At 38.2% G+C, this 17,147-nt stretch overlaps 1 protein-coding gene across 1 annotated transcript in view; it reads right to left on the reverse strand.

The window, feature by feature from the left end:
* si:ch73-138n13.1 (uncharacterized) overlaps positions 1-17,147 on the reverse strand; it is an 87,246-nt gene that overhangs the window by 65,345 nt on the left and 4,754 nt on the right. Inside the window, exons 2-6 of the mRNA XM_056464307.1 lie at positions 10,884-10,975; positions 8,577-9,876; positions 7,897-7,975; positions 3,485-6,685; positions 3,200-3,322 (exon numbers count right to left, since the gene is read on the reverse strand). Of these exons, the coding sequence (XP_056320282.1) occupies positions 3,200-3,322; positions 3,485-6,685; positions 7,897-7,975; positions 8,577-9,868 (4,695 nt within the window). The 5' untranslated portion in view covers positions 9,869-9,876; positions 10,884-10,975. The remainder of the gene's footprint in view (positions 1-3,199; positions 3,323-3,484; positions 6,686-7,896; positions 7,976-8,576; positions 9,877-10,883; positions 10,976-17,147) is intronic.

The raw sequence follows: 17,147 nt of genomic DNA on the forward strand, positions 1-17,147 counted from the left end.
AGTGGCGCAATAGGTAGTGTTGTCGCCTCACAGCAAGAGGGTCACTGGTTCGAGCCTCGGCTGGGTCAGTTGGCGTTTCTGTGTTTGCATGTTCTCCCTGCGTTCACGTGGGTTTCCTCCGGGAGCTCCAGTTTCCCCCACAAGCCCAAAGACATGTGGTACAGGTGAATTGGGTAGGCTAAATTTTCCATAGTGTATGAGTGTGAATGTGTGTGTCTGGATGTTTTCCAGAGATGGGTTGCGGCTGGAAGGGCATCCGCTGTGTAAAACATGTGCTGGATAAGTTGGCGGTTCATTCTGCTGTGGCGACCCCGGATTAATAAAGGGACTAAGCCGAAAAGAAAATGAATGAATGAATGAATGTTTTATTTTGGCTAGAATAAAAGCAGTTTAAAATTTTTTAGGGTCAAAATTATTAGCCCCTTTAAGCTATATTTTTTTGATAATCTACAGAACAAACCATCATTATACAATAACTTGCCTATTTGTCCCATCCTGCCTAGTTAACCTAATTAACCTAGTTAAGCCTTTAAATGTCACTTTAAGCTGTATAGAAGTGTCTCGAAAAATATGTAGTAAAATTTTCTTTACTGTCATCATGGCAAAGATAAAATAAATCAGTTATTAGAAAGGAGTTAATAAAACTAAGTTGGAAAAATCTTCTCTACGTTAAACAGAAATTGGGGGAAAAAAAATAAACAGGGGGGCTAATAATTCAGAGAATTCAATAATTCTGACTTCACCTGTATATGTATGTATAATAACAATGTAATCTAACAGAATATTGTATTAGTGGTGGACTGTGGTACGGTGGGATTTTAAATCATAACAAAAAAATACAATAAAATATTCAAATTTGAACAAAGTGCCTGTTTTTTGTGTCCAGTATGCGATTCCCTTAATACTAAAATGCGCTTAGGCATTTGCATTAACAGAACTGGTTTATACAGTTAGCATGTCTAAAATGCTTTGTAAGTGATACAACTATGATAAGAAGTAAATATTTTGGGTTAGTGAGGGGATGCAGATCAGCAGGTGACATAAATAGAACTTAATAAAAAAAGGATAATTATCCATAGTGCATGATTTAAAAAAAATACTGGGCTCATTTTAAAACAATGAGCAAAAAATGTTGTTAACAGCTAAATAAATGATACAAAACGTGTAATTTAATATTTCAATTAATAATAGTTAATAATATTTTTTTTTCAGAACTGCTTCTCAACACAAAATTTAAATGTGATTCATCCAACAATTGCTTTGTTTTTTTATAGAGGATGAGCCATCTCTCCAACTCCATAGTTAAGTAAGCTAATTACTTTAAAATCTTACTTTAGAATTTCAAGAAAGTTCAAATAACAGAGAGAAGAATCTCTGTTTGAATAATCGGTGAAGAGTACATCTACAGAGGCCTCACTATGGCCACGTGAAGATATATTGTACAGAACAATACTTACAAACTACAGGAAAAGAAACAACTTCACAAATCAATGCGCTATAAACACTATAATTGTATCTAAAGCAAAAGGTTAAGAAAAAAACAAAAGTCAATCTTGACCAAAAATGTGTGTAACATTCTTAATATCTGACTATCTTTTGTTTGCATTTGTCTTGTGGTGTTTTGATAGTTTAGATGTACTGCAATGTGGAGAGTCAAATAAAGTAAACTTACCCACAGCCACCAACAGCAGGAAGGACAGAAGTGATAAGCCATCTTTCTATAAAGCAAATCTTTATATTTAACGCAAAAGAGTGCTTCAAAGCATATCTATCTGACTATAGACTGATCTGAACGCTCATTACTTCTCTACCTCCCTGTGTGTCTCTGTAAGTCCCCTGTGCGAATGAGTCCACGGTGATGTAAAAGTGACTCGGTGACCAATACTGAGAAAAGATGAGAGTGAGTGAGAGAGATAGAGAGAGAGAGACTTCCTCTCCAAAAGCCATACGTATACACCCACATCCCTCATAACTAGAACAAACTCAAACATTATAGTTCTAGTTTCCAATTCAATGGTTTCCATTTTAAACTAAGTAAAAATGTAATATTCCCATCAGATTAGCAATATTTTACAGCCAGTGAATCATAAAAAAAATATGCTGTAATACTTAATTCATACAGCAGATGGCGATATGTGTTAACTCAAAGGCTCTGTAAAAAGACAACACAAGCCTTATGGAACAAATTAATCCCTGGAAAATCTTTCTTCATTCTGAAAGCATCAAAAAATCCACACAAAATGTCAAATTCTCTGTTCAATAAAGCAATCTTAATTTCTTTAACTCAGGGGTCACCAAACTTGTTCCTGGAGGGCCGGTGTCCTGCAGATTTTAGCTACAATCCTAATCAAACACATCTGAACAAGCTAATCAAGGTCTTACTAGGTATACTTGAAACACCCAGGCAGGTGTGTTGAGGCAAGTTGGAGCTAAACCCTGCAGGGACACTGGCCCTCATGGACCGAGATTCGTGACCCCTGCTTTAACTTAATGTTTCTTTAAAATTATTATTTTGTCTGCACGTATGCCCACATTCAAATTCTCCATATGATTCCTCTTGTCCACAGGCTTATGATCTGCTTTACATTGATTTGTTATTCACAGTCTTACTAACTACAAGCAACTTTGATATGTTACAAAAATGCTCTGCCATTACACAGTAACTTTAAGGCACTCCTTCTTTCTGTCGTCAGACTGCATTCCTGCACCACCCTCTCAATCACAAGCTTGAGTTAGCTTCCGTCAAAAAAACAATACATATAAGTAGAAAACAAAAAGTAGACATTACACTTTAATGACCCTCAGCCAAAATTACTGTCAATATGCACTTATACCTTCATCAAATACAGGCATACATTATTAGTCAAGCATTACATGCCAGAAAGAGTTAGATGACAGCTGTTATTCGCATTGCTGAGGAAAAGCTGGTGACATCATTAGAAGCTAAGCACTTTCTCCATCTTTGGTTTTGATCACTTTCCGTTAGAACATGGTGAAGAACTCTTATGTAATATGTTTGCTGGACCATGTGCCTAGTATGGCTGGGTCATAACCTTTCTATTTTTCAGCTTTTAAAAAATAATTTTTCTAAAAATATTTTCTAAATATTGATGTAATCATTTTACCATAGGTTAAAGGAATGGTGATGCAAAAACTAAATCCAAGTAATAATCTATAATCAATGCATGCTTTTTCTTACCGAGCTTTCTCCAACTCTTTCTTTGTGTGCACTGCGACTTCTGCGAGTTCTCACATGGGCAACTGGACCATCGGCAGAGCTTTCTGTGGGGGCAGATCTTCGACACATACTCCTTGAACGTTTCTACTCAAATACAGAGATAAAAAAAAAAAAAGTCAAGTTCATCTGTGTTTTCAACGGATACACAACACAACATCACAGGAAAATAATTAGCTAAAACCAATAGTTGGATAGATCCGCATCAAACTGACCAGTGTCAGGTGGTGTATAGAATTTCTTCCTCACCTGCTGTACTTTGTCCCTGTGTGAGGTACGGTTTTCTCTCTGTCCCTGGGAAGCCAGCTCCCAGTTTGGAGTCCATATAGGATCAGAAACAGACAGGGCTGAAGCCTGACTTCTGGGTCTTGAAGTCTCTTTCCTAGATAATGGTGTTGGGGGAGAAGAAACTGAATCTCCACTTGACCCTGCATTCAAAGGTACTGAGGTCCAGCATCTCTCTGGAGCCAGTATAGGTGCTGCACCGGGACCAAGACTTGGTTGTGCAGTAAACATAGGGGTTTGAATTTGAACCATGGGTGGTGCAAGAGTGGAATACTGTACAGGAGTAAAGACTGGACTCATGGAAGAGGTTGAACTAGGTGCCAAAATGTTACTTAAGCCTCTATCCTCTGGCCGCAAAAATTGTTGCTCAAAACCACCTGGTCTGGTGCTGATTGGCCTTCTGGATCCCTCCATGGGTGATACCCAAAGAGGTTCATCTACAGTCAACTCTGTTTCAGAATGAGCCCAAACACTGGTTTGCTCAGAGGGCAAAGCTGAGATGGACTGCTGAGCGCCAAAGGCCCAATTTGAGGTCTCAATTAATGAGTGAGGTTGTGGCCTAGGTTTTTCTGTAGCATATGGCTGTGACAGAGGTTGGATTTGGTGCAGAACTTGAGGTTGGAGAGGTGGAGGGAGTTGAGTTCTCATACGTTCTGTTGGGGAGGGCTGGAAAGAAGTCTGTGACTGAGGGTAGAACTGGGGATGAAGAGGAAACTGAACTTGAGATGCTGCTTGAGAATGGAGAATATTTGTTTGTGTGGCCTGTGGACGAGCTTGTGTCATAGAACCACCAATTCCAGACTCTAAACTTGCAAATCCAGTTAGAGGGAAGATATTAGGTTGGGCTTGGCTCTTAAATGAGTCAATGTCTAATATAGCTGGTTTGTAAATTTCATCAGGATGAAGTGAGGGCTGCTTCCATCGAGCAGTGGGGCTGTTATCATGATTGTCCCGAGCAGTTCTTACACCCAGAGACACAGCATCCAGATCTAGAACTTTGGGCCGTAGTGGAGATGTAGGCTTTGCCATCTCATGTTCCATCTCTTTCCGGTGTTGATCTGTTCCTTTGTGCCATTCAACCTGATGTTGTCTCTCATCCCGTTCTTTTTTTGATTTTTGTCTCACTTGGTCTTGCTGGAGTGGCCTTTCCCGTAGTCTCTGTGACTCAAAATCAAGAAGCTGCTGTTTCTCAAGCTCCTTGATCTTCTCAAGTTCATCTAGTTCACTCTTGGCCTCCCTCTCGTCTGCTTTTTGTCGATTCCATCTCTCAATATCCAGGTCCATCTGCTTCTGTCTTTCCAATTCTTTCTGCTTTTTAATCTCCTTCTGTCTTTCAATCTCACGTTGTCTCTCCAATTCTTGTTGCCTTTCAAGTTCCCTTTGCCTGTCCAATTCTTTCTGCCTTTCCAAGTGTCTCTGTTTTTCCCTTTCCAGCTCCTTTTGTTTCTCCAGCTCTCGCTGCCTCTGCAACTCTCGCTGTCTTTCAATCTCCTTTTGCCTCTCTATCTCTCTTTGTTTTTCGAGTTCTCTCTGTTTTTGTCTTTCAACTTCCCTCTGTCTCTCCAACTCCTGCTGTCTCTCTCTTTCTCTCTCTATCTCTTTCTGTTTTTCAAATTCTCTAAGCCTAAGCCTCTCTTGATCAAGCATTCTCTCTTTTTCACGCTCAAACTCTTTTTGCCGTTGCCTCTCAAACTCTCTCTGCTGTTCAAGTTCTCTTTCTGCGGCCTTCATTCGCTCATATTCAATTTGCTTCAGTCGCTCCTTTTCACGTTTCTGACGTTCAATTTCTCTTTGTCTCTCTATCTGTCTCTGTCTCTCCCTCTCTTGCTCTCTCTGTCTTTCCAACTCCTTTTGCCTCTCTTTTTCTTTCTGCATTTCAGCCTCCCTCCTTTTCTGTCTTTCAATTTTGCTTTGTTGCTCTATCTCCAAGTCTCGTTGTTTCTTCATTTCTCGCTGTCTTTCTAACTCTTTTTCCTTTTCAATTTCTGCTTTCCTTTGTCTGTCTATTTCCAACCCTTCCCTAACTGCTTTCTGCCGTTCCCTTTCTTGTAATCTGGGGTCTGTTATTGGTCCAGCTTCATTTTTATTCTCCTGCGAATCCCTCTGCATTGCTGCATCTAATGAAGGATTTCTTCTAAATGGAGCAATTGACATCGGTGTACCCCACTGCCCTGACCTAACAGCAAAGTCATCAAATGGAACCTCACAATTTATGCCACTGCCCTCTTCACCCACTACTCTGTGTATACCTCTCCTGAATATTGCTTCCTCCTGCACTCGCTCACCTTGATAAACAGGCTCCTGAATCTGACCAGTCAGAGCAAAGTATGTGGCTCTAGGTTTGTTCATCTGGTCTTCTGCATCTAGCATCTTAGGCCTTTTGGGTGCTGCAACTTCCTCTCGTTCCCTTTCCCTGTCTCTTTGTGCTTCTGACCATTTCATCCTTTCCGTTTCGCTCTCTTCTTCTTCTTCCTTGAGTGCAGCTGCTGCAGCAATGTGCAATTCCGTCTGTCTCCGTATTTCTTCTTCCATCTTTTTTACCATCTCTTTTTGTCGCTCCCTCTCAGCTTCAAACTCTATTTCCGTCTCTGTGGCATTCCATTTCTGCAGTGCTCCAACTCTGAGGTAACGTGGCATGGCTGCATCATCCTTTAGATAATTAGTGATCTCGTGGGTAGGTTTTCCCTCTTCCACTTGAGGAGCTGATCGCCGTGAACGTAGGGTAAGAGCTCTGTCCTCAAGCTGAGCAGTTGGCAAAGCCTCACTTACAGCACGGCTCTCTCCAGACAATGCCACTGTGTCAAATACATGCTCCACACGTACAGGGCTAGAAGGAGAAACTTGCTCTCTATAGGTCGCTTTGACCAAACTACCAGGATCATCATCTTCAAAAGCATTAAAGGCACTGTCTTGAATCCGCAAAGAGTGGTTTCGTCTGGGCATGGGTTTAATTGTGCTTTCCCGCTGTGCTCTAGGGCCTTGTAAAGGGTTATCCTCCATCACTTGGACATTGTGCCTTTCTACCACATGCTCAAACATGGATGCTCGTACTGTTTGCACTCCATCATTACTAAAAGTGGATAGTGTAGACAAGTCTTGAACACTCATTGATACTTTCTTGTCCTCCTGTCTGTTTAATTGTCCTTCATTTATAGAGTAATCAAACTGGAAAAGAAAAAATATGTTTTAATTTTTTTTTACATCATTTTATTTGATATATATCTTGTAAAGCAAAAATTTGTAAAATTTTCTATTTATTTGCAGATTCCCTTACTTATCTCAGTTCCCTTCTTTATCTAGTTTATGTAAAGTTTCATGAGTAAGCAACAACCAAGAGCTTGGATTGATTTTCAGTCAGACAAGGTGAGCTCTGTCTACAACGGTGATCCTTAAAAAAAGCAGCCTTTAACAACCCCCAAGTGTAATTATAGCTTTCACTGACAGGTATGACATTTAGAGGTAACAATTTCTTTGCTATGTTATAAGCTATTATTACAGTAAAGGCTGTGTACAGTGTGCCTATTACAATACTGATTTTAAGTCAAATCTAGAGAGGCAATGAAACATGTTTCTAATGCAAAAGAAAGGCATAGTCGAAGACAGAAAGAATCTGATATAGCCTTATTGGAATAACCATTTTATTCAAATCTTTCAAACTTTAAAACTGTTGTTCAAAGTTATATTAAAGTAAAATATAATGACACAGAAACAAAATGTTTTAGAGGTTGTTTTGGAAAGGGTTTATTAACAGTACTAAAAAGATAGCATGAAGTACAAGAGTACATGAAAAGGGAGAAGAGCATGACAAGTGTGACCGAGAATACTGAAATGGGATATACATGCTCTTTGTCAAAGCTCATAAGGCAGGGTGGGGCATGAAGGGGCCATAATCAAAGCCTCCTCTTCCCTCTCACAAACAAACCTTTCCCACCCCCTCTTCCCTCTGAAGCATGCATGTTTCATAATCACAATATGACTAATTCCACAGCTCAGGTTACACATCTTTGGAGTGCCGCACCTTCCGTGACATCAGGTGCTTGACCTCATTTGTTATTCCTCTCTCTCTCAGAATGAAATCCTTCCATTTATTTTTTTACATAGCGAACAATGTTCATTTTGGGGCTGCAAGCAGCAGTAAGGCATTTACTGTCCTAAATTTCATAACATATGGTGATTTTAAGCATTTACTTTAACAATGAACATTTTAGTTTGTCAAAAAAGTGGCATAGTGAATAACTTAATTTAGGTAACTTAGGAAAAACACAAAAAACAAGGTAATTAAAATAAAAAAAAACTATATGGAACACTAGGTCTGCCATACTGCTCCTGAGAAATATTCTGCAGTATGATAAATGGTGGTGATCATAATCCCATACCTTTTTGTTTAGATCTTCTTCAACCTGCTGCGGGCCTTTAGACTCACTGGAATTAAGACCTTCAAGCTCTGTTTCAAATCTGCAAAAATTAGGGTAATTAGAAAAAATAGGTCTCGTCACAAGAAATCATGATGAAAACAAATCAGAATTGTAATGTTCATAGCACCTCAGCACATAATATACATTTTTGCATACTGTGGCAAAGAGTTTGGGCATGGAATGATAACAGCATCAGGGTTTACAGCTAAAATTTTAACAGTATCTCCAGCAGCAAATAACCATGCACCTCAAAAGCTACTGGTAAGCCCAAGATTCAGATATTTAATAGCAGTGACCACAATACAGCGATACTGTGATTCTTTTAAGCAAGAATCTTATACTGGCCTTTGCCTCAGTATTATTTGACAGAGGTGAGGTCTGCATTAAATAATCATAATAATAATAATCATATATACACTTTAAAAAAAAATGTATAACCTTTACTATGCATTTTGGTGCATAAGGGTTAAAATGCTGCCTTTGTGTAAAAGTAAAAAGAAAAAGAGAGTTCCAATGACATTCATTTGATTCTGGCCAAAACCTGATTGTTATAAATACAAATTCTGAAAGACATTGATCTGAGCTACAGCAATAACATAGCAGACCTTAACAACGAATGTTAAAAATCCACTGGACCTTACTTTTTAGTGCGGTCAGATACTAGGTTCCGTGGCTTATATTGTGGCTTCTGGAGTGGTGAGAGTGTAGTAGGTACTTCGTCGTTCAATTCTTTAACTCGCTGTTTTACTCCCATTGCTCCATCCGTTTCAGAGACAGACAGCCCAGGTGAAAGAGGTTCTGTCCCTGACATATCTGCACGCACAGCTGAGAAGGATGAGGAAGAAGAGTCCAAGAGCAGGCTGATGCGTCTCTTTATAATGCTACCTCCTGTATCCTCAGCTTTAGGGTCCTTTTCGGAGTCCTCATCTTTCAGATTTATCTTCTGAGTCCTATTTTCTGGCAAAGAGGCCTTTTTTAGCCTTTCCGCCCCATCAGCATGATGTTGTTTCTCTTGAGGTACAACTCTAACATCCTCTGGAGTTTCAGGAGTGTTTTCTTTCCCATCCTCTTGGGCCGCTCGTCGGTTAAGGGAGAGACCAATTGACTCAAACTTTGAGGTAAGGTCAGATGAAAGGGGTCGTGCTTTTCCCCAACGAGGCGCAGGTGTAGGGGGTATAACCTGAGGCTCAGACTGAGCAGAGTTTTGAAGGAACACAGCTGAAACTGGTCTCGGTCTGGATCCTTTCGTTTGGGGCCGAAGAACAGTTGGAGAATTTTCATCCATGGCACCAGTCTCCTCTTTACTGTCCTCATAATTCAGTCCAATCTCTGATAAGAAGCCTAATGATTTAGCACGAGTGATTGAAGGGCCAGACTGCTTTTTCCGAGATAAATATGGCCATTCAGCACCAGGAGTGGAGGCATGACCATCGGTTTTGTTTCCAGAACTTGTTCTTCTTAGCATGGCTCCAGTATGAGATGTTCTAAACTTGTTGGAATCAACAGAGGCAATGGTAGGTGCTGGTTTAAAGGGTTGTGCCACAAGTTTGTTTGTTTGTCCACTGGGCTTGGGGCCCATTTTAGAGGCAGATGGCAGACTAGGTTTACTGGCTGGCTGAGGTTTAGGTGTGCTGGGTAGGTCTGGCTTGTAGGAAACTGGTCGAGTGGACTCAGACCTAGGTTTTGGATGTGGTTTGGGAGCAAGAATGGGGCGTATAGATGGATTTTTTTCCACAGTGTATGGTTTTGGAGTGAGTCTGGGCTTGGGGCCTGGGACAGGTTTGCTAGGCTCTGAGGCATTAATAAGTGGCCCCTGGGGGCCACCTGAACTCTCCATTAAGCTCTTGGTGCTTGAGTCTATGAGAGCACTAAGGTGCAGATGACTCCCCACCACACATGGCCGCCCAGTATCAACCTCAACCTGGGCAGCCATTGGACCACCTGAAACAAGAAAAAAATAAATTGATTTAGATAATAATCACTTCTATGAATAATTTAACATCAGTGTGATTAAATCTCTGGATAGTGAAGAGTCAGTAGGGTGTTGGTTTGTAGAACATAGTCTGACACTGTTATGGTAGTCAAGTGAATCATTTCCTGACTGCCTTTGTTTGTTGCCAAATCCTTTTCTCATAATTTGCATACAGTTAAGCTCTGCTCAACACTGCCTCACTGTCAACAGTCAGTCTTCAGTACAAATCACAGGCTCTCACTAAAACAAAAAATAACTGTTTGCCTTGTTGAACCTCATCACTGTCAGTGCAAACCCTCCTTTAGGTTGGCAGGACAAGTCTATATTCAATTGAACCCACTGGCCAATTTTAGCACAATTTAACATCCATCATGCAAAAAGAATCTCAGTGCTATGATTTTATACTGCGGAACAAATCAGTGTTCTCAGAAATGTTGTTCTGATGGGGTGTGTCTGCGAACCCGAAGAAAAATGCTCTCTTCTAACCCACTCTTTCTCTCCTGCTTTGGACTTTGCCTTGGCACATCGAACGCTTTACTGACACATCATTAATCATGCTGTGAGAGTGCATGTGTACGGGTGTATTAAATCAGCATGATTGGACATTGCCCAGGAGGGAGGGATCAATTTGCTGAATTAAGAGTCCAGACTGAGACCAAATCTGTGCGGAGAATCCTGCTACTACAGGCAAACACACATCCAACAAAAGGAATTCACAGGAGGATCCAGAGAGCCATATTTGCTAATGCAATACACATGTCGATCTTGGAAGCCGCATGCTAATACAAACACGTGTTCACGCTTAGACACACAGACTTTTGCAAAGCACAATCTCTAGCATTTAACACTGTGAAAAATAAGTGTAAATAATAACCTTCGTGTCTATGTATAGGCACATGCATTTGACATGCTTTCCCACGCAGTTATTAAATTGTGCTTTGTCTGCAATTTTCCCAACACCATAACAATAACTCACCTGCCTGGCTGTCAACCGTCTGCAGTGGAGCCCTGGTTTCTGTGGTAACCGCAGAGTGATGTCATATCATGGAGAGGAGGCGGAGCCAGATTCTGTTGCAGGGAATACAGCATGGTCAGACACAGTTACTACTGCACAATTAAAGTATCAGACAATGTGATTTTGAAGCCTACACTAAGACTTGAGGCACAGAACACTCTTAACACACACGTGCCTGCATCTGAAACCTAACAATTATTTTCCAACATGCAAATTAGACCCGATCAGTCTCTTTTACAAACAAATGAATACTCAAAAAGCAAAGATTGAAGTTTTGAAAATTTACCAGCATGACTGACCTACATCTACAGATTACCAAACAAACCAACACATCTGATATGTCTCCGCTAGTGAAATCTTAGCTGTGTGGTTGCGAAAGGGGGACAGAAGTGGTGACATGGAAGGAAGGGGACAGCAAACTGATCAAGAGAAAGAGAAAGAACGACTGCAAAGGAAGGAAAGGAGGAGGATCCTGATCAGAGTGCATGAACTGGCATGCAGTCCTTGTTGACAGGAAACGCCTCTGCAGCTGGAATGTTTAATATCTACAGCTTCAAAACTAGTGTTTAGGGAAGTTAATTCTGGCATCCCGTAGAGACACATTTACACACAAGCATGATCTAGTAACGATCAAGCTTGAAACATTCAAACAAATCTTTCCAGATTTTTTTATTATCATTAAAGTGACTTGTTTACTTGTTTTACTTGTTTTAAGTCTTGGCAGACTTGCAGTATATTTTGGTAGCAGCAAATCATACAATAATACACAACAATACTATAAAATAGACCTTTTTTTCTTTATCAGAACAAAAAAAAAAAAAGAATTATTTTAGGATTATATTTGTTGCTCAAAATTTAAGATCACTATAATTATACTTATTTCACATTGCACTAATCAAATTTTGGTAGGGTGGAATTAGAGCGGCATGATTCTGGCTAAAATGAGAATCGCGACTTTTTTGATTTTCCTACGATTCTGTAGATGTAAAATTAAGGTTAATATCAGAAGGCTAATATTATTGTTACTTCTCAAACATATGGTAAAACAACAATATTATTATGTGTAGGTCTACTGTTGGTCTGATGTTGAATTTTTATATTTGAGACATATGCTTGCAATCTGTCATTGACAACATTATTAGACCATTTTTTTCTACTGGTAAAAATCAGACATTTGTCATTATCAGATTTCCTCTTGCATTATATTCAACATTATATAGGCTTCAGTAGTTATCCTGACACTGTTAAACATTTATTCTCATGCACAACACTGTTCGCTATGAAAGAAAAACATATTAAATGCTTGTCGTAATCATAACTCTAAAATGCGACATGATTATGTAAATGATGTTGGCACTTTCGGTTTCATTTTTACTGCTAAGTGCAGTTAATACTTCCAGCGCGGCTCCCAAACAATGTTATTTATAACTTTATTACCTGTTATTCACAGCCTAAGCAGGTTCTGTTCACTAAAGTATACGCGCACGTGTCTATCATTAAGTAGGGCCCGCGCCTGCCCCCTCTAGTTTTTTTTTTTTCATGTTAATAAGAACCTATTTATTGTGCATTTGGATGTAATGTTTCATCTAACATACTTTCTATCTAACACACTGCACCTCAAAGAGTAGCGACATGATGGGCTTATTTTTTATTTATTTATTTATTTATTTTTATTATGTAAGAAAGAACATTACAAAGATGCAATATAAACAAGGAGACAAAGATACATACATAAAAGGAGAGGGTTACATAAAACTAATTCCAGCAAATTAAACAAGTTTAAATGATTTACACCAAGAAAGCGTTTCAGATGCAATGTAATTGTTAGAGTCTTTTAAAGAGTCCACGTATAATTCAAAATCCTTTCCGAAAATAAAAAAGTAAGGGTGTTTCTTTGAAAATTTACATTTCTGGATGTAAAATTTTGGCAAAAAAAAGCTATAAATTAATAATACATTTACAACGAGAAGGATCTACATTCAGTGAGTAACCAAATAATAACATTTTGGGGGAAATACAGAAGTTTGGAAATAAGTTTGGAAATTTTTTAATGAAATTGGAAAAGTCAACCCAAAAAACTTTACAGTAAGTACACTCCCAAAATAAATGGTTTAGTGTTTCATCATATTGAGTACAGAATGAGCATTTAGGGCAAATATTGTTATTAAATTTAGCTAGTTTGGCATTTATTGAGTAGCAATTATGAATGCTTTTGATTGAGACTTCAACAGCCCGCCCTCTCTGTGGTAAAAGCTCACGTCACGTGTGTTTTCGCGGGCGCGAATACATCATTACATGAAGACAGAAACATTTCTGGGTAAATTATACCTTATAAATACAGTATGTGACTCTTTCAGCGCTATTTGGAGGTATCCATGTCGCTAAGCAACGTATGTAAAACAATGTAAAGACTTATGCTGACACTGACACAGTTTCAATTGAACTGACACTGTTTCAATTTACTACGATCATCAAAACACAAACCACATTGTAAAAGCGCTATACAAATAAAGGTGAAAATTATGCAGCCGCCTTTGCTTCTCTCCTGAACTTGAAAATATGATTGGCAGAATCGTAGAAATGTTGGATTAAGATCGTCTAGGGTGTCGAATCGAGATCGTGATGTTTTTTGATCAATCGTGCAGCTCTAGGTGGAATTAATAGTCAATGATGCAGCAAAAGAAATGTGATAACCCTATATTAACACATAATTTGCATTAGAGCTGCACAATTAATCGAAAAAAGATCACAATCTCGATTCAACCGCCCACATGATCTTAACTCAGCATCTCTACGATTCAGACGATTATATTTTAAAGTTCGGGACAAGCATAAAGGCGATCGCCCAAGTCTACACATTGTTTTATATACATTGCTCAGCAACACGGACACCTCCAAATGGTGTTAAAAGTGTCACATACTGTATTTATAAGGTATAACTTACCCAAAAATGTCATTTCTATCTTCATGTAATGAAGTATTTGCAGGCGCGAAATCACAGGTTTGCTGTTTGTTTACTACTGAGAGGACACACACGTGCCCGCGAATGATGTCTTCTGTAGTGAACAGAAACCTGCATAAGCTGTGAATAACAGGTAATAAACTTGCAAATAACATTGAGTTTGTTGCACAGAGCGATCAAATGGGAGTCGCGAGGTGAGTATGATTTGCATGCATGTTTCTTTTCTCAGAGTGACGGCAGCCATGACATGAGCCGCACTCGGCAGTGAAAGTGAAACTAAAACCTTGAATATCATTTAAATGATCATATAGCATTGTAAAGTTGATTACCACAAGCATTTGATATTTTTTTTTCTTTTATAGCGAACAAAGAGTGTCAATATAACTACCTGTATAATGTTGAATACAATGCAGGAGGGAATCTGATAATGAAAGACGTTTCATTTTAACAGAGAAAAAATGATCTAATAATGTTGTCAATGACAGATTGCAAGCACATGTCTCAAACATAATAATTCAACTTTAGATTTATGAATAGTTATATTCTGATGTCATCATCACTTTACTGTGAATGAACAACCAGGACAAATTTAAAACCTATTCAAGTCCCCCATTCCAAGTCTATGCAACATGTAGCATTTTAACCAACAGTAGAGCTACACATAGGGCTAATATTATTACTGTTGTTTTACCATATGTTTGAGAAAAACAATAATAATAGTCTACTCATATTAACCTTTATTTTACATCTACAGAATCGTGAGAAAATCGTGATCTTGACTTTAAGCAAAAAAAATCTTGATTCTCATTTTAGCCAGAATTGTGGTGCCCTAATTTACATTCTTTAAAATATATTTTTATTGTTCATAATTATAATTTAATATTATGTTTCTGATTTTGGTGCAAAACATGACACAGAAATATTTTCCTATATTCTTAATATATTTTGCCACAGCCATATAACCCTGCAGCTCAAGACAGGTTGCTCACTGAAGCTAAGCAGGGCTGAGCCTGGTCAGTACCTGGATGGGAGACCACATGGGAAAACTAGGTTTCTGTTGGAAGTGGTGTTAGTGAGGCCAGTAGGGGGCGTGAGTCCTAATGCCCCAGTAAAGTGAAGAGGACACTATACTGCCCATATGAGAGGTTAAACCGAGGTCCTGACTCTTTGTGGTCATTAAAAATCCCAAGGCACTTCTCGTAAAAAGTAGGGTAACTCCAGTGTCCTGGCCAAATTCCCTGAATCATCCCTTACCGATCATGACCTCCCAATCATCCACTGCCACCAAATTGGCTGAATCACTGTCTCTACACACCATCTATAGCTGGTGTGTGGTGAGCGCACTGGTGCCGTTATCTTGTGGCTGCCGTTACATCATCCAAGTGGATGCTGCACACTGGTGGTGGAGTGGGGGGCTCCACTCATGGTTGTAAAGCGCTTTGAGTGTATGGCCTATATAAATACACATTCAATTAAATTATTATATATGAAATCTATTTTATTATTATTTTTATACATTTTATAATAATTATTAATCTCACCTTATTGTCTACCACTGATTATTATTACTATTATTTCAATAATAAAATTTGTTAGTTAGTTAGTTATGTTTTTCTGAACTCCATTTTAATTCAAATAGATATTAGTAATCAAAAAGCATGTGCAATTAATCATGAAGCCCATTTAATTTAACAGGAACTTTTAAAAGTATAACATAAAGTACATTTAAGGAACCTTGTGAAATATGCTTTTACCCCTCAAATTCTGTTATTGTTTATGTTGAAATAAAAATGAGAAAGAAATAAAGTTGCATATTATTATTATTATTATTATTATTTTACAAAGTAGATTCGACTGTACAACATTAATCCATTACTGTCTTAAATTTTTTCAAGTTAAACTGAACTTTTAGAAACTGAATTTTGACCAGTTGTCGTCACACAAAATTGTTGTTGTTTAATATTCACACATATTAGTCCACATCACAATTTCAATAAATGAGGATATTTAAAAAAAAAAATTATGCTTTCAAAAAATGGCAATTTCCATTAACTTTCTGAGTAGCTAATTATTATTAATTATTACTGGAGTCCAACATTCCATCTACATTTACTGCATTACAAAAATCACAGGCTTTTATAACAACATATCTACATTAATTTAAAAGAAGCAAGAATGACTTTAATGCTACCAAATATTTTTTTATACAGCACTCAACTTGCAATCTATGTCCAAAACTTTCCCAACAATCAGAACCTATGGTCTCAAAATTTATCCTGACCTTTGCCATCGAACCAATTCCAATCCAAAAAAAAAAAAAATGCCAGCACCTTAACTTGATCTTGAAACATAAACCAAGGCTGTAAAAATCAGTCAATCAAATCTGAGATCAGCTTTCAGTGGAAAGTTAAACAAGAAAAGCATCCTCAGGCATTGCGTTAACTGTCCACAAAAAACGTGTAAATTACCAACTGTCATTTAAAAAGAAGCAGCCAGAGTTCCTGTGAAGATCAGATCGTGTGATGATATGGAGGACTCCGCTGGATGTTAAACGTGCTCTTTAACTAGGAGTGACACAATAAGTGTAAACGGGTTCACACACAGATGTACAGATACACATACACAGTGTGTAATTATCAAATTGGATTTACTGTTCTTTAAAACCATAAAGATTTAATGGCTTTTAGAGCCCAGTACAGAGAGATAACAAAGACAATTTTACAGGAAATATTCTTGAGGGCTATACATTTACACATCCAATAACAGCCAGAAATAAAGCAGGCCAGGGTGTACTTCATTACTTTATTTTAGCATTATTGTGAAATCACTCGCGTTTAGAAAATATAAAACTGATATAAACATCAAAACCTTGTAGTTTGTCACTTCCACCTAAATGGATCAACAATTTTTTTTCACATCACTTCATACTTTAGTTTCTGATCAAATCTTGACCAATCAAATGCTCTCTAGTTTCTGATATGCCCCGCCCTCTTCAAGGCGCTTTTCATTTGATGCGCTTGACCTCAACCACTCTCACTGGGAGAACTGTGATAAAAACGAAATGCTATTGGCTGTTTTTTAAAGGGGAGGAGCTACTATATGTCCCACCCTCTGTTCATTTTTCAATTGAGATTACATCAAACATCAAATAAAAAAATGCACATTTCAAAGCACTTCAAGAGACCTTTAATGTAAATATATCCAAAATTATATATCTAAATATTTTCCTATTGAGATTACAGTAAATTTTACCATTTGGGTGA

Source organism: Danio aesculapii, chromosome 8 (genome assembly GCF_903798145.1).
Source record: "Danio aesculapii chromosome 8, fDanAes4.1, whole genome shotgun sequence".
Taxonomy (NCBI): Eukaryota; Metazoa; Chordata; class Actinopteri; order Cypriniformes; family Danionidae; genus Danio; species Danio aesculapii.